A 19,148-nucleotide genomic window follows, 5' to 3' on the forward strand; every position below is an offset into this window, starting at 1 on the left:
TCTTTGCCATGTGACCAAGCTTTCCACAAAATGTTGCCGCATCACATTAATCCATTCAATTATATGGGTGACTGGCGACACCCACTGCCCCGCCCCTTTTTGACCAATCAGTCATGGGCCAAGAAAGAGCTGATGAACTTTTCATGCTAACCTTTCCCCAAATTTGGGGCAAATTCATTTACTTTTTGAGATATCCAGTGAACAAACAAAACAGACCAAATGGGGCAAAATTATAACCCTGCTCCAACTCCACTGGCAGTGGTGATTACGTTTTGTGTGTGCTAGCAAAGTAAAATGGCTCCTGTTTTGTGATGCAAAGCCAATTTTTTGCCAATTCTGATTTAGGTTCCTATTTGTAAAATGCACTCTAGGGGCCGAATTCCAGTCTTCTTTGGCTTTGTTTTTTCACAATATCATCACTGGTGTAACAATGTGTAGATATTAAAATGCAGCATGAAGTACCTTTAACCAGCATTTGGTTGCAGGAATATCCCAGTCAAGTATTCATGTTCATATTCAGGCCTGTGACGTATTGTGTATAGTGCACCATGTGTCAACAAGCAGAGGTTGCTGGTATTATGCCTTTTGGCAGTTTAAATGGACCAAACAAATCTAGTCTAGCATTAATTTGGAGAAGTGGCCAAAGAGTTAAGTCAGAGCTGCAGTGGACACAACATTGTTCAGACAAACAACTTATTTTTCATGTCTACTGAGGCCTTGAGTACATTCCTTTCTAGTTGGACAGGACCGGGTGTACGTGGCTAGCAATCTGTTCAGTTTTTCAGCCCATGTGTCCTGAAAAGAAGCAGATCGGGAGGGACGGCATCTGTGATGTCCCTTTTTAATGCCTCGGCAGAAACAGGGCACTGAGGGCCACTAAAAAGGCCTATTGTCCACATTGACCCCGTAGCCTGTGCCGGGCCGCACCTCATAAACTTCCTTACAATAGCTCCACATGGCGGACTTTCATCACTGGCTCTCATTTCACCCTTAGCCCAACATCCCAGCCCTGCCCACATTGGTGCAGTTTATTACTTTGTTTTCTTCATTCACTCTAGAAACCAGAGAACATTGTTTAAGAAACAAGATAGGTAATTTAAGTTCCCCCCTGTATAACGATTGAAACGAGCTCCTCAAATAGGAGCATCAGTTCTAAGGTGTGGTGAAAGAAAATCACCACATTCATCTAATGTCAATGCAAAAAAAAGTACATCACTAGTGAGAGAAAACTTTGGCAAAGTTTTGTGGAAAAGCTAAGCAGAAAATAACATCACTTGGAGCATTTAATTGAATCATCAACCCAACACACCGTCCTCATTTCATCCTTCCATGGAACACGCAGACTGTGCGTGCTACCCCAGACATGCAGCTCCACAGCCTGAGAGAATGACTCATTCAAGCAGATGATGGAGGGAAATAATTAGCAGTTTGTCGTCTTGGTCATCCCTTATTGCGCAGATGAGTGTGTTATTTGGGCTGACTGAGGTGTTATAATTGCCTGGCCGCCATGTATCAACCGGGGAGGATGGGTGCCATGCTGGGGGCAACTTACAGAGACGGTGGAGCTCGGTGGATTGGTTCCGTAGCCAGACGAAGGGAGGGATGCCAGGGACCATCGTCGGCCCTCAGCTCTGAGAAAAACAAGGGACATGCTTGTTACATAAGCTTCAGTATTAGTTTCAAATGAAAAGCCGCTTACATAACAGATGACAGTCACCCCAAGACAAGGAGGGCATGAAATTTATCTAGTCCTCCTTTCCCACATAACAAAATTCATGTTGCTATTACTTGATTGATACTAATTTAGAGATATGCAAAGCTTTAGTCAATCAAGATGCAGTATCTTCACAAGTACTTTAGGAGAGCTGATTCATTTAGTTGGTAAAAAAAAAAAAAAAAAAAAAAAATCAAACATAAAAAACACAGGGAAGGACATGGTGCAGGAAATTAAAAAAAGAAGCTACCTGTCGGCACGAGCCAAGTGACTGAGGCCACGACAGCAACAGAGGGAAAGAGAAAGGCAAAGAGAGTGTCAGTGAGTTTTGGGAGCATCTCAGTTTGTCTTCATTCAGTTGGCCTTGCAAGCTACATTGTTGCGCAAGTGATCCTGTGACCCATGGCATTCAGCTGAGCGATTAAGACTGACACTGCTGCCTTGCCTGTCAGTCTTCATTTATCCAGATACGAGACGTACACACACACACATACACAGAAATTAATTTGAGGATACTTTCTTTATGTAACAGAAGCAACTGCTCACTTCAAATGACAAACAGTGAAAGGAGCTCACTGCAATGCCGTCTGCAGATGCTTTGGATTTTGCATAAATCAAAGGCATAAAAACCAACTTGAGCAAAAAAAGAATTTGTTGTGATGTTATAGAGCTCAGCGTTCTGTTTATTTACATGCTGTGCAAACACTGACCTTATTACACAAGAAAATCCACGAGGAACTCACAGGATGAGCTAAAGCTACCCGACAGCTGTGGCTTTTCCGCATTAAGCTATTGTGAGAGACAGGCTGGATCTTGGAACGGGATGTAAAATACACCTGCGGGGGTAATCTCAGAATGTGGTTTTAAAGTAGATCAAAAAGTTAAGTCCATTTAAAATAAACAAGGACTTTATTAAGGACTGAACTGCTGTGATTGTGCAACACAACTTTTCATAATGTGCAACATTTGCAGGATTCAGTGCAGTTGCCCTCGCATATGAGTCAATCCATCTCAGATCATCAAATAAAAAAAAAAAAAAAAAGATAAGGAAAACCAGCAACTGTTGGAAACTTAATAAGGTTAAAAAAAAAGGCTTTCGTGAGATGATATTTTATATTTGGTTTGATCATATTTGCTCAATTGGCATTGGCAAAATGGTTAAAAATGAACAAAATGTGATTTTCAATGCAAAGTATACCACTATCAATGAGCCATACTGGTCAGCGTGTGAATTTTGAAGCACTTAGGACATATTAATACTCAAATTTGAACAGTTTGCGGCAAAATTAGGTGACTAAATTTGGAAGGCCTATAAAAACACAATTGAAAGGACAGAATTTACATCCAAAAACTCATGGCTGTATCTCAAATAGCTTTTGAAATTGGTGCCAAGGACCATACCACTGATTTTACACATTTAGCATAATATCGGAAAAATGTATCTACGTCATGTTCTGCTAATCTTTTCCCAAAGCCAGTGGTCATTTAGAACTCAGACATCATTTTCCTCCTTTTTATCCGGTCATTGGTTTCCATTCTTTACGCTACGATATGAAAATGAACTTTCAGAGAATTCAAGCTTTCTTCACACCGTCACTGTAATAAAGTCCTCCACATTAGTTGACCGCAGCATGATTTGCACAATGGTTTCTTGCAACATAAAATCTGGAAAAATTGTAAACCATGTAACCAAACATTTAAAATCACTGGTATGTGCTCATGAGTTCATCACTACTGATCAGTCAAGGTGCTGCCTTGCTTGTAGGCTCCCCATGCCTGCAGCCAAACAATGAGAAGTGAGCTGTGTGATGTGTGAGTGGGCTTCAGGAGCCCCCCCTAAGTCTCGCTCCACTCCTGCTGAAGAGGAGTCAGCTGCACCATGACCTGGCAGAAGGGAAGCTGCAAGCGGTCCAGGCTGACTCAGGCTCTACAGCCTTACTGCGCTTTACCTCAAGCTTCTTCATCACCCGCCTCCAACCAAATACACACCGGCTTAGATTAAGGAAGCCCTTAATCATTCACAAGTGATGATTTAGGGTGTGATCACGCCTGTTTATATTTAGTTTGTTTAGGTTCACACTCCTTGACTGCAAGGGAACTAGTTTCTTCATTATTTGCCAATCTAAAATATCAACTCGATGGTGATTTGGCCAATGCATGAATGGGAGACCCCAAGCTTATTTTATGTATGCCTGACAAAAGTTTCTCAGTGATGTTGAACAATATACGTGTTGTATCCCTGACACATTAAAATCCAAAAGAACGCAGTACATTCACTATTGATGCACCCAGGAGATGCACCCTATGTTTTCCATGATAATACTAACGCAGCGCCTTGTATCTCCTTCACTGAATGGGACTGGAGCATTCAGTGAAGGAGGCAACAAGCACACCCAAACATCCAGTTAAGTTTCATTTTCAACCCAGCAGCCAGGAAGATGCATGACCTGAGCTGACAAGTGTGTTTCTTATGCACACTGATGTGTTCAAGAAGTCACGTGATTCACGTTTGTTGATCTACTGTATTGAAGTATCAACTCTGGAAACTGTGAGTCATGCACAGATTGTATGTCATGATGATGTGACACTGTTTTGTGAATAAGGTTTTTCATTTACAACACATACATGATTATAACCATAAATCATCAAACACGAGTTTAACAACAATTTGTAACATTTTTTGGGGGACCCACTCAAATGACCAGCAGTAGGTCGCAGGGGAGTCGCTACAGTGAAAACCCTTCAACATCACTGGTTTGACTGAAACGTTGAAGCTCTTTTGTCAGAAAGAACAGGAAGTTTTGCAAGTCGTTACAAAATCAACTATTTGTGTTTTTCTGGCTACTGGATAGGCAACTTGAAAACACGGCTTTGGCTGTGATATGCATTTGTCATTAGTTTGAAGATTTTATGGATGAAATGATCAATCAAAAACATAATTGAGAGATTAATCGGCAATGAAAAAAAAAACGGTTTGTTGCAGCTGTTGTCACTGCTTTGTCACCACAGTGATACCAACCTTACAAACTGTTATGTTTGCTGTTTTGGCTGCTTCTCTTACTTAAAACAGACATGTGAACATGCCTTAGTGAAGGGTGTCATCACTGAAAATATGCAATTTTATTCACTAGTGTGGGGAAAAAAAAAACATAAAAACATGAGGTGGAGGCACTGCCTAATCAAAATAAGAGTGTTTACTGCGAATCAGCAATGCCCTAACTGAATCAGCACACAGCATGGAATTAACAGAATCATCCGAATCACCAACACTCAAATTGGCAACCGAACATTTAAAATCTAAAAAAACATTAGGCAGTGTGTGTTTGATTTGCAGTTCTCTAGATAACAATGCTCGGTAGACCATAAATGTTTTGCTGATTTCCTATTTGCAGTGAAACACATATACCTTAGAATCACTGGAGGGGGATAAAGGATTTACAACAGTCGAGCTGACATACCTTCGGGCGAATGGAAAGTTGAGGGAGGCACTGGTCGACACATTCCGGGGGCTGTCAAGAGGACTGCTGGCAGCTGAAAGAAGAAAGACATCATTATCACTAACACTATTCTCAACTGCAAGAGCAGGACTGAACAATTAATTGACATATTACCGAACTGCAATATGGCCAACTGCAATATCCAGATCATAAGAGCCGCAATTGTTTGATAAAGGTAAAACACAAGATGTACAAATCGTATTCTCCAGACATAACAGACAAAAAAACTTGTTTGGTATAGACGCCACTAAAACTCACAGTATCAACAATAAAGAATTCATTAATTGATGACACTGTGATTTCTTCCGGTGAAAATTAAAATCATGATGCAAAAATGATCATTCCTACCAAAATTGTGAATCATATCGCAATATCTGTTAATTTACCCACATGCCCCTTTTCCACCAGAAAAAACCTGGTGCTAGTTCGGAGCTGGTGCTAGAGCCGGTGCTTAACTGGTGCCAACGAAGAACCGGTTTGCTTTTCCACCGGTCAAGAGCAAAGTGGAGCCAAGTCAGAGCCACGTCATGACGTCATCGGAAAACGTGATGTCGGGTGCGCGAGACGCTCGCTCAGAATCACAATAACCATCATGAATGAATGAATGAATGATACTTTATTAATCCTTTGCAGGAAATAACATTGTCACGGCAGCTTCATCACTTCAACACACATAAAACTGCACACTCATACTCTACAGTGGCTGCAGCGTCTCTGTCTCTGTCCGCCCGTCCTGTCCTGAAGCCGGTGAAACTGATCAGTGAGTCGGGGATGACGTTCGTGAGCCGCGTCTCAGTCAAGCATATAACGCTGCTTTCCCGATACAGTTTCTGGCCCCGGGTGGAGCAGGATCTGGATTTATTAGCGATGCAAATACTGCTTGTGTCTTTACAAGCCTACATTTCAATACAGAGGCGAAAAACGCAATTATTGCCGGCTACCTGTCGGATTCGTGATCGGAACGAATGACAGCGATGTTTAGTTATAAAACGGGTGCTTCTCATCCTTAAACGTAATTTGCTGAGCCGCGTTCCATGCCGCTGTAAAATCAGTATAACCCAGGGCTTCTTGGGGATTATTGTTTATGTTTATAGCGTTTGCAGTTCCTGTTTTGTTTTGTAACCCCGCCCACCAATGACGCGGTGGGCCGCGTCATCGGTTCTTTCTCTGGCTCCTGTTTAGCCCCTGCTCGGAGTCGGTGCTTGCCTAGCACCAGTTTGGAACCAGTTTGGCACCAGTTTGGCCCCAGCTCGGGCGGTGGAAAACCAAAAAACTGGTGCTAAGTCAGGCACCGGCTCCGAACCAGCCCTGGTGGAAAAGGGGTAACAGTGTGATTTTTACCATATCATTCAGCACCAGGCAATAGTGTGTTCTTAAAAACAGAAATTAGATGACCACACTGCTGAATTTGCAAGTGAACATTTTTTTCGACAAAAACCAAGGCTAAGTCTATATATGAACAGTTATCAGATACTGCAACACTCAGCACGTCGGCGAGTTCCGTATATGATCTAAGACAGTGACAAACATTACAGCATTTCCTGTCTACTAACTGCCTTCAGTGGGAAGAAGCCTCATTTGGGCCAGCCTTGCCGGTGACTGGAGGTCTGTGTACACTAGAGATTGTGGCTTATTTACCCACAAGTGGTTGAGCACCAATTAGGACGCAACGGAGAGACCCAATTAAAGCCTGATTGTGCTCCCTGATTAGATAATCCTCAGCACGATTGAGCTCAAAAGAGAGTGTGTCTCCACATTGCTGGCAATGAGGGGCTCTTGAGCGAAATTCCATTCACAGAGCGGCATGCACTCCAGGCGACTAAGGAAAGCAAGAAACGAGGCACCGATCAATTTCAATTTCCAACTCTTCGTTCCATTTTCACCTTCTGCAGTCCATCTCGGATAGGTTCATTCGGAACATTACCAAGACACATTTTTAAAACCTTGCTAAGATTTTGACAATACTTCCTTTAACTGAGTGAGGCGAGGACGAATGTTTGGTCCAGAATTACTGACCTAGCTGAGTAATGGCAGCATGATTACTGAAAAAACAGATCTGATTTTCTGCAACACTGTGTGCTTAATATTGTCATCAATCAAATCAGAGAGAAGAACTGCTTCATTGTACTTTTTGCTTCTTATGTAACATAAGCATCTTATGCAACAGGCATTCAAAATTAACTGAAATGCGAGCCTGGTGTTTCTGCATTTCCAAATTCTACAGTTAACCTGGGTTTATTTGTCCAGGTAACAACAATGCAGGGTTTTTCCTGGCTCAAATTGAGGCAGAGGTGGTACCATCCTGATCATGCGGGGGAGGGGGGGGAGACTTTTTACCACGGACCTTTTGTAGTACAGAGGAGATATGTTGCTCAAACACTCGGTATTTAGTGTTAGTGTATGTTTATGTTAACAATATGTTAAATTATTATTATTTTAAAAATGTATATTACTTATCAAACAGACCTAACAATTCAGCTACCAATGAATGAGCAGTAGTATGCTTGTGATAACACAGATTGAAAAATAAGCCGAAGTGATACCTCTTCTCTGAATAGACAAGCTAGGCCAGTGTTCATAGGTTTTAAATAATGCTAAAAGCAATAATCCTAATTTCTTCACTACAGTCCATCAAAGTAGCTTTACAAGAACTAGAAACTCAAAATAAGCTCTAAAACTACAGGAAATACCTTGAATAATCCAACTACATCAAACTATTCTTCAAAAACATTTATTGTAGTGTCAACAAAAAACAAAGCAAGATATGGCATCAAATAGTGACATACAGTATATGTTTGAGCTGTACACTGTCCCTTTTAGATTAAATAAGAAAATGAAATGAAACTATGCCACAAAATAATGCAATTTAAAATGCAAAAAAAAAAAAAAAAAAAAAAAAAAAATAGATATCTATCTAGAGACAAACTCAAAACATCAGTAAAATCTGAACTATTTCTGACATTAATATCCTGACAGACTTTTTGAAAGAATAAAAAGCTCAGTATTTGATCCTCCTGTGGTCTGTCCTCTCTCTCCCTCACTGTCCTGCACTCGCTTCAGCTTGTAAACAATCATTAGCTATTAGCTTAAACAGTGAGCTGGAAGAGGCAGGGTTTGGACCAAGCAGGGGAAAAATATCGCTTTTCATATTCCAGCCTTGTGCTTGGTGGACAGGTGGTGTGATAAATGACTCACTGGCTTTCACTTGAGGAGGTTTTCTCGCTAGTTCTCATCAGGCTGCTGCCTCTCAGGCTGACGGACTGAAGTTACCGAGCTGCCGCTCTGCCGGGAGCAGGATGCGGACCAAACCACTGTGAGGCATGGGGGAGGTCATAACTTTTAAACACTTAAAAACACACTATTTTACATTTATAATTAGCACCGCTTGCATTGCAATTTCATTGAATATTACTATAATATTCAAAATTTATGGATGGAGGGGTCTTGTCCCCCCCGACACCCCCGAGATTTCCGCCTATGTTTTCACGTACCCCCTGCAATGTGCTCGCGTTTTCTCGGCTCTGCTCTTCCTCTTTGGCAGTTTTGGCAGCGACTTCCAGTGCACTCTTGTTGATACAGCGCCACCACATCGGCGCAATGCTGCAACTGCAGTTAAAATGACATCCATCTACCACGGCGCTTGTCAGAAAATAACAATTTTCCCGACGTCAGAGTTTTGAGAGCCGGGGGCGGCACGAAATTAGGTTGAGGCGGCCGCCTCGTAATTTTATATGCAGGAAAAACCCTGCAATGCCATCTGAGCTTTGGTAGCACCTAATAATGGTACTGGTCAATACATGGACAGCAAGTATAAATACTGAATCATCAACAATCGATGAGACATTTATGACTTGAGTTGGTCAGTCTGCCTGCTTGACAATCCCTTTTCAGTGCATTGAAAATGACTCAAGTGAGATTAGCATAATGAAAACTTGATCCTATTAGATAAAACAGATGCTGGCAAAGTTTTCCCTTGGTGACATAGTCTGCAGTTCAAAAAAGGTAACAAATACATGTTATCACAATACTCCGTATAGCACAAAATGTTTAACATCGAGATTACTATTGTAATCTTAAACACTGCAATAATCGTATTGTGATGCATCTGGTGATTCCCAACCCTACTAAGTCCTTCAACAGTCCTTTTCTAGTGCAAGAACTTAGGTTACAATAAGGCTCCAGGTAGGGCTAGGGCGAAAATTGTGCGTCGTCGCATCGGACCAAAACAAAAAATGGCAGTAGTGTGTACCAGCAGCAGCATGAGTGACTCCCATGACTCCTCAGAGCTTCAGCAATCAAAGAATTATTTCAGTTTCCATAAAAGTGATTCCGTGGAAGGCTCTTTTCAGTTGCTGGAATCATTGTTACAAAAAAAGGGCAAGCCTGACTGCTGAGCATGTTGAAATGCTAACATTCCTCCACTCCGGTGCCTGACTGCATCTTGAATTAACCACACAGACAGACAGACAGACAGACAGACAGACAGACAGACAGACAGACACACACACACACACTAAGAGAGTATTCTAAAGGGAAAAGGAAAAGGAAAAGGCGAATGGCACCAATGTTCTGCAAGGCAGTATTGAAGTGTGTAATAGGCTAAATACTGAAATGTTCAGGGGCATGAGATGTGTTCTCAACTCTGGTGTCTAAAGTTTACATAGGCTAGTGTACTGTTGGTTGTTCTTAAAAGGGAAAAAAAAAACATGTTTTCATCTTTCAATTGCTCTGAGAATTTAAATATTTATATTTTTGTACTCTGGGTGACTTTTTATTTCATTTTATTTTATTGAATGCTACATCTGGTATCAGAATGCATTATTTTGCACTACTTAATTCTTACTTGAATTTTATTTTGGAATTTGAATATTTTAAGAGCAAGGGTTATATTAAAAAAAAGTCAAAAAAATATTGAAATGTTAAGAAATTTATGTTTTTTCACTGATATACATAATATAGCATGTGTACACTGCTAAATTAATCAAATAATGGGAAAATAATCGATAATCGAATAAAAAAAATCATTTAGGTAATCGAAAAATTGATCGTCAGAGTAATCGATTAATCAAAAAAATAATCACTAGATTAATCATTTAAAAAAATAATCGTTTTGCCCAGCCATATTCATATTTTTCAGTTCCTTCATAGGTTCATCAAGTCCATCATGTTAGCCAAATTTAAACGCACTGGAGTCAGATGTGTTTGGACCAAAATTTCGAAAACAGCTGACATGCTACCAAAGCTACCATTCAAAGAAAACAAACAGCAGGTGTGATCGCACCCTGAATCACAGCCAAGTGTCTGGTGGTGAATCTTACCAGTAAGGACGGAGAGTGGCGACAGCGGCCGAGACAGCGTGGGTGACGGCGTCCCGACACCGAGGCTCTTCCTGTTGCTGCTGCGACAGCTGGGACACAGACAGACAAAGAGACAAGTCAACGAGCCGCCCGCCTCATCGCACACATCATTCATCTGCATGTCACTGCTGCCATGGAAAAAGCCACACAACTGCAATTTTGGTGTTTTTCTTCCTTCATTCTTTCCACAGAGATCTACATGTGGAGCCGAGTGCCGTGGCCCTTGGGCTCTTGAGATCTGCTGGAACTCCAATGTCTCAGTTCAAAAATACAGTTCAAAAATGACCTTCCGTCTATCCTGACAAATTTAGCTTTTGCAGATGTGTGCATTTCTTTTCTAACAACAGCAATATGCACAGTGCCATTTGGTCAACAGCGGGCATTAGCAGTTTTATTTAAAAAGCATAAATTAGTCAAAGCAACTTATTTTTATTTATATGGCACCTTTCATACAAAACATGCAGCCCAAAGTGCTTCACACTGCAAGATTAAAACAACACAGACAAAAAAGAAATCAATGGACGACAATAAAAATGATCATAGATTAAAAATTACAACAATAAAAGCTATAAAATGTTAAAAACAAATAAATAAAGGTCAACAAAATCAAATAAAACAAAGACAAGGATGATAACAAATATGAAAACCAGTGATTGAACTGAAAAAACAAAATAAAGGCCAGATTAAAAAGATAGCTCTTTAGTTTCCAGCTGATTTCTCCTGACTCAGCCAACTCATTTTGCTGGGGTAGGGGCTAAAAGTTAATTTCACGTTTAATAGTGAGGGCCATCCAATCAGAACACAGCCTCACTTTTTACTCCTCCCACCCCGTTTGACTGACCCTTCAGCTGCAGCTGCGCCGCTAGCCTCAACAGTAACTGCTAGCTTGTTAGCACACCACCCCAAGGATTATATCAGAAGAGATGCGGGCTAGCAAAGACCTCCGTCTAAATACAGAGCTTTAGCGAGCCCAGGCGCCCGACGGGGACTTTCTCACATCAACTACGACTACAAGGCTCTGAAATGTGAGTTTTTACCGAGCTCTACAACAATGTTAGCTTGGAAAATGTTAGCGAACATATTGTTGCAGCGCTAGTTCCAGTAAGTGACATATTTTCACTACAGCTGGTTGGTCTTACCAGAGTCATGACAATGTTACCCCACTCATCCCTGCTGCAGTGTAGTACTATGAAAACTGCGTCAACTGGCTTTGACTGGAAAGCTGAGACTCTTGTGGATTCAATGAGCCACATTTGATTCATGTGTGATGATGTTAGCCCCCATAGCAGCCACTTCACTGGAGTCAGAGCGGTGTTGAAACTGGATGTGACTGTATACAATGACCTGTAGTGACCTCTAGGATAATCACAGCCTCATGAAACTTTACAGCCACAAACTAAAGAGCGAGGCCATTCAGAGCATGTCTGCTGTTCCAGGTATACTGATAATAAAGGGGGGATTCTGAGCAATTTTCAGAACAGAGGAGAAGAGGATAACTGATAAACACAAATCATAATAAATCGTAATATCAAATCGCAATACATACTGGCCCCGGTATCATGATAATACCAAAATGAAAGCCTAACCTTGGTGGTGTTTATGTCATGCAAGTTTATCCAGTGACCAACAGACGTCTCATCACTGGCATCTCAAGCAAAGAATATACCAAGTTTCTATAAGCTTGTCCCACAGAGGATGAACACCAAAATCATCTAAATGTAATCAGCAGAGGATTTACACCAGTGCTCAATGCTAACTCTTTACTATTCACTCTAAACTATTTATTATATCTCTCAACCCATATGCAAAGGAAGCATGGTAATAACATGTTTCTTTTTTTTTTTTTTATTAAAATCATTTGTAGATTCATTAATTTTTAAAAGGTAATATCATTATCTGATTGTGGCTGTCAGCTATTTCAGGTGATGTTTTCCTGTCACAGTCACACATCGCCCACCACCCTCGTTTCATATAGGAATGGAAAGTAGTTCCTGGTAATTCAAAACAGAATCTTTCGCCTGCACACACACGCACACACACACGCACACACACACACACACACACACACACACACACACACACACACACACACACACACACACACACACACACACACACACACACACACACACACACACACACACACACACACACACACACACAAACACGCACACAGACCTGGCTACATATTTACTATGGCTGTAAAACCAAACCGTAAAAAAACGAACGAACATTCAAAACACACAGCAGCCTACAAAGAGCAGTGTTGCAAACACATCCACAGTACGAGAGCCATTCAACCACACACTGAGCTGAAAAATTTATCAATATACTGAATGTTTGTTTTGAAAGACTTTCTTGATTTCATTTGTATGCCAAATCTCTAAAATCAAAAATTATTTTTGCAAATAAGTCAAAATTTTTGTTTATTTATTTGTAGTAAATCACCTGGGCCGTATTCAGCGTAGACATACCAGTACCTAACGTCAAGCTAACAGAAACGATAAAGCTCTGAACAACCTGTTGCATTACACAAGCGCTGCAAGTATGGAAGCCGAGAGGGCCATTCTCCTCGCGATTGTAGCCAAAGAACTGTCTGAGCAGGACGTTACTTTACATGGATCATTAATAATAGGGGCACTGCAAAAGACCTCTGTCATCACTGCCACATACATGTGCTTTTACCTCTTCAAATGATGGGTAACATTTTAAACATTGGCTACACTGATTTAGCAACTTGGAAGCCATAATGGAGCGCTATCGTTTTAAATCGCGGAGGCTTCAATACAGGCTGATGCTGATTGGATAACACCTCTGACAAACCCACAAAATGGAGGAAAACTACCTCGGAGGCATGTTGCTCTCTGTTACAAAACGTTACGACCAAACACATCATTCAATGAGACGTCACACAACGTTACGTATCATAACGTTGTTGAATACGCCCCTGGTGCAGTTTTTGGTTGGAACCAAAACCTGCAGCTTTACAGTTCTCCGTGGCACGTGGTTGCCTACCAGTGATCTAACAGGCAAGTTGACTGAAAGGCAAATCTACCAAAAACAATGAATTCCTTTAGGCCTTAGGCCTATACTGTTTCAAAACACATACAGATCTAAAAGACAAGGGATTTTTTAGAATTAACTTTACAAAATGTATCTTATCTGAAGGGATTACCGATTCTAATAAGACACACTAAATATTCTGCTGACAGTCTTAAGTACTTTTGTTTTATCCATCTGCCACAACACATTTGATTTACACAGCACTGTGTCATGCCAGGTTCTGTTTGCGTGTGTGTGTGCCCATGTTGACCTACACCTTTAAGTCTAAGACGACTTAGAGTGACGTTTCAGTGTCCTACATGAGGACAGGACTTAATGACAGCATGGCACTGAACAGATTAAGGAAAGGTCTGACACTGACAGTACCAGACAGTGATCCAGTAAGCTGGCATTGCTGTAGTACATTGAATAAGTCAAAACAATAGGGCATTTCTTATCTAAAAAGCAAGGCCACATTCCAAATTTTTTATACAGAAATAGAAAGTTTCTACACTCAAAAGGATGGCAAGAAATTGTAGAATCACCAAAATGTATTGCAGCAAAGAAGAGTATCTCTGCGCACTCTACAACACTTAAGGCATCCTTCTGAGCATAGAAAGCATTTGATGTGAATGCAGGGCTGCTGCTGTCAGTTATACAGTATAAACTACACACTCCATCACGAAAAACAAGTTAAGCCAGTTATTTCACACTGAGCAAAGGGACCATCAGCACTGCCTGGAGCAACTCAGACAGCTCAGACACTAGAAAGCTGTAAAAATAAAATAACTTCTCTGATGGTAGACACTGATCTCACTCGCTGACATAAATATCAAAGGGCGGAGCCAAAGAATCAAGTTTTTCAAATGCAAGATGGCTAACTGGGAACATTTTAATTAAAAAGAAACCAGCCAAAAAATAAGAAAGTTCATGTTGTGGCATTCATAATCTTTGGAGGGTCAGTTAAAGCAAAATTGAACTTTGGTAGTGTTAGGTTGTGTAGTTCCTGGGTGTGATACGAGTCCAGATCATGGTGAAATATCCTCATTTAGTTGCTCAGTGCCCCCCGGGTCTGATAATCCACAATACTGTACTTCCAGGTCACAAAATAACACTTTTAGCACATAAGCAAACACCAACCAAGCAGATTATGCCATTAAAAAAAAATCTCAGAGCCTATTTTTTTCTAACATTAACAGCTCTTTTTTATTTTCCTATTTCAACTGGAAGGTAGATCTGGCTGGCAGCATCTGCAGGAATCTTCAGCATTCTACTAAGAAAGTCACAAATAAAAGGCACAAAATAAAAATAAAATAGTACAGAGACATGGTGTTTTTTATGTCGGCATAATTGCGCACAGAGGATAAGGATGTGAAATTCAGTCTTTGACCTAAATAACCTAATGTGGCTATACTATTAGTTTTTTCCTCTTTCCTCTTGTCTTTCTCACTGACCTTCAGTCAAACCTTAATTAACCAGAAAACCTTTTTTGGCTCTGTCTGCTGATATTTAACTCAACCAATGATGTTATATCTTCCCCCAGAGCAGCTCTTAACTCTGAGAAAACGTTTTAGAACCTAAACTCCAGTAAGTGTATGACACATCAAAGTTGCCGTGGCAATTAAAATGGAGCAAGAGCAACCAGGGAGCTGCAGGACTGGAGGAACTGGTAGAATAATGCCCTGCTGCTGAGGGGAGGCTACAACACACTAGATTTCACTGTGACACAGGAGTGACTCTACACAATGGATGTGGCACACTTCACTTAGTGCAGGGGCCTGCATTAGGCCTGCTAGCACCAGCTGTAGGTTTTCTTCAGTGCTGCTGCAGTCAACACTAAGGGTAAACTGTTTGATGTAAACAAAGCCAACTGTACTTTCAGTGAAGCAGATTTGTTTACTGCAAACGGCCTGGTTTTCATATAGAGCAGTGTGTGAGTAACTAATGTGAACTATGCATGTACATCATGAAGATCTAAGTCTGTCCTAAAACTGAATTCATCCTCCACTTGTTTAACCGGTGTCCAGTGAAAGCTTTCAGGCCTGCCGCACATCCGTTTCACCAGGTGAAAGATGCCTCAAACTTACATGTGCCTGATGGTTTGAAGCATTCCTTCATTTTCAGTATAAATTATGCGCAGCAAAGTGAGGTGGCGCCTTTGAATGGTGCTATTCCAGGACAAAAGCAGTGTATCAACATAAGCACATGTATTTCCTGGAACAACAACACGGGATTAGAGCCACCAGCTTTCAAATGGGAGCACTGAGGAGGAGCCAGTAGGCTTTTGGTTTATGTTGGAACACATTTAGACACAGTGTTGTTGTTCAAATATACAAGAAAGACCTCGTAAAAGTAACAGCGCGTGTGTGAGAGTGTGTATGTTTGAGCGCATCTGCATAAAGACGCGTTGAGCCGCTGGCAGTGAACGGACGCCTGGCCGTGGAAACAGCCACAGTCAAACACAAAACTCAGAGCCGTGCAACTTCGCGTTACAACTTGAACTTACTACCTTTTGGAGCGCTTCAGCAGTGTTCCCGGAACAAAACGAGACTTGTTCTGGCTGGGCAGCGCAGACCAGTGACTTGGATCCGACATGCTGCTGCGGTTTCTTGCTCAACGGCCGTTTCAAAGTACTGGTGATTTCACAAAAGTGAGACTCGGGCTGATGTGATATATCCCTCCTGCTCGTCCCTCCATCGTCTCGCCCGTGCCTTTTGTGCTCAAACCAAAGTGTGTGTGTGCGGTCTCAGAGCCTGCGGAGCTGCATCTTCTTGTCTGCAACTCTGACTTGCAGTCCCGACTACACAGAGCGGTCCTGTTACCCGAACCTGACCTTCATAGCTGCTTGTCTGATGTGTAACCGTGCACACGGCATCACGCCACTCCGTCCAAATAGTACGCTGCTGGCTGTGTGACTCACTGTGGGGGAAGCTGCAGCTTAGTGCTGCGTTCAAGTGCTCCTTGTTACCGTCGTTTTTCCTTATGTCAAGTCACTGTTGGCAAGTCTCTTCGTGGCTATTGGCTGCTCCAGAATGTTGCAAAAGTCGTCAGATGATGTCATGGACTACTCTGCATATGAATGATGTTCACCAGTATGATTACTATCTTAAATGCAAAACTGGAATCTCAGTTCTATAACAGTTTTTGGTTTCACAGTCTTGGTGCTATGTCTCAGGATGTGAATCGCTCCAGTTGTGAAAGCATTTTGCAGGGAAAACTTAGACGACTAATATCCTTCAGCTTCAACCATCTTTTTCAGCATTATTTACTTCAGTTTTAAGACTGAATTTGATCAGTTTTGAAGTTACAGCTAACAACAGATTTGATCCCCACTGATTAACACTTCCAACAACAACATAAATGATGTGAAATGTCATTTGGTATGTCTTTTGACATACATCAGCATCTCTTGACAAGTTGTGTACTTTTCTAAAACCCTTGGAAAATGACACAGATTGATTGTGCAATTGATGAATATAAAGTAACTGTTCTGTAACTGAGAAAAATCAAGTCGGGGAGGGCGGGTTAGGATTAGTATAATATAGGCAGAACCGCCACTGCTTACTTATGCATAGGATAGCAGTGTGGGTGTGCATTTTAGAGAATGTTGGGATGGAAATCATACCCTCCTACCCAGACACCACCACTGGTCTACACTCAAGTATAGCTACGCATCTGTCACCAAAAGCTTTGACAGTAACACAATGGCATTTTTTTCTGATGGTCTGACAGAGTTGCTACATTTGTCACTAGGTTAGATACTCTAACCACTAAGCTGTCAAGTTAGCAATACGGTGCAGTCCTTTTGGGGTGGCCAGGTCACTTACACGGTGCAGTGCAGTGTACTGCAGTGTATAAAGGAGTGTTGTCATGTCTGGCAGACATGACAGGCAGAGTGAGCAGAGAAACATCACTACTGAATGTAGTCTAGTCTATTTCAGACAAGCAGTCCCTAAGCCTCTGGACAGTCTGCTTCCCTAATTGACTGTAGCAACACAATGAGGGGTTGTATATTTTGGCCTGAGGGTGGCATTACAGGAAAGGTGAGCACCAAAGATGCTAGGGTTCATGCTCTGGGTAGCATGAATGCGATTGCATGGCAGTCCACCTGGTAGATTTTGAGATATCAAATCTGAAATTCAGGCCAAAAAGTAGAGCTAAGGAAAAATGATATCATCAAAATCAAGAGGAATACTGCAAATGCACAAATCAAATATAATGGCAATCCACCTCTTTGATTTAGTGATATCTCATGCCAATTTGACATTTTGGCCTAACGGCAATGCTACAAGAAAGGTCCAAAACTGACAGGGTTCATCCTCTGGGTATCATGAATGTGCTCACCAAATGCCACGGCAATCTGTCCAATAGACTATGAGACATCAAAATTTGACATTTTAGCAAAGGATTGTGCAAGAGGAAAGGTGATGATGACAGTAGAACTAACAAGGTTCATTCTCTGGGAAGCATGAGTACGCTCAACAAATGACTTGGCAATTCATTCATTGAATTTAGAGATATGTTGTCTAAGTCAAATGTTTTGACAAAGGGTGGTGCTAGAGGAAAGGCCATGAGATCACTAAAACTGACAGGGTTCATCTTCTAAGGACCATAGTGTTCACCAATCTTCCTGGAAATCCAGCATATAGATAATGACGTATGTTGCCTTGGAGTGAAATGTTGAACAGATGGACTGAGACCGACAAACTGAGACTGACTGGGGCCATTCTTAGGGCCCTGCCTGCCAGAGGGGTGAAAACATCAGTTTTACCCCTTCCAAGAATTCATGCCTCATGTTATGCAACCCATATAACAACAATGGTCATGAATATCAATGTGGCTTTCTTATGAGCTTGACAGAAAGAGGGGAGTATTTAAAAATTTCGAGAAATACAGAAATTTATGCAGACTTTCAATGTTTCTGTTGATACATTTGGTCATTGAATTTGGAGCATCTACATATCAGACTGTGCAGTTGTGCTGTGGCTGTTAGCCAGTTTTTGTCTCAGAGCAGGCAGGTTGGTAAGCCTGTTTTGGAACACACTCCACCCAGCCATTATGGCAGCACCTGGCCAGGAGCCTTCAAACTAGTGCACCCATTAATACTGCTTGTCAGCACATTCAAGTGCTTTTGCATGGAAATTAATAGGAAATTGGAACTTATGCAATTTTTACATGTGAATATTACTTAATTAGAAAAATGAAGTGGACCTAGTTAATGAATGAAGAGGTGGAAAAGTCACTGATTTAAAGCATGACAGCTGAAAGTTTTGAATTCAACACCAATTATAAGCCCTAGGTTCCCAAACAATTAGGCTACATGCAGTATAATAATAAACTCTCCCTAAACATCTTGACATCCATGTTGCACGTACACAAGAGCACACAAGCTTTCATTCTGTCCAAACACTACAGTAGCTAATATCACTGATTAGCACCTTTTCACAAGAGAAGAGGAACTAATGAGTCAAGTCAGTTAGAATATTTTTGTGGGATGTAAACCAGATCTGTTGTTACAGAAAATATTACAATTATATA

At 41.3% G+C, this 19,148-nt stretch overlaps 1 protein-coding gene across 3 annotated transcripts in view; it reads right to left on the minus strand.

The window, feature by feature from the left end:
• mast3b (microtubule associated serine/threonine kinase 3b) overlaps positions 1 to 16,526 on the minus strand; it is a 48,797-nt gene extending 32,271 nt beyond the window's left edge. For 2 of the 3 annotated variants that reach the window (XM_030048993.1, XM_030048992.1), the window contains exons 1-5: positions 16,120 to 16,526; positions 10,530 to 10,618; positions 5,173 to 5,245; positions 1,965 to 1,985; positions 1,553 to 1,631 (exon numbers count right to left, since the gene is read on the minus strand). In XM_030048993.1, the coding sequence (XP_029904853.1) occupies positions 1,553 to 1,631; positions 1,965 to 1,985; positions 5,173 to 5,245; positions 10,530 to 10,618; positions 16,120 to 16,205 (348 nt within the window). In that variant the 5' untranslated portion in view covers positions 16,206 to 16,526. The remainder of the gene's footprint in view (positions 1 to 1,552; positions 1,632 to 1,964; positions 1,986 to 5,172; positions 5,246 to 10,529; positions 10,619 to 16,119) is intronic. The other variant, XM_030048994.1, reaches the window with a different exon arrangement.
• Positions 16,527 to 19,148: the final 2,622 nt, after the last annotated feature.

Source organism: Myripristis murdjan, chromosome 4 (genome assembly GCF_902150065.1).
Source record: "Myripristis murdjan chromosome 4, fMyrMur1.1, whole genome shotgun sequence".
NCBI lineage: Eukaryota > Metazoa > Chordata > Actinopteri > Holocentriformes > Holocentridae > Myripristis > Myripristis murdjan.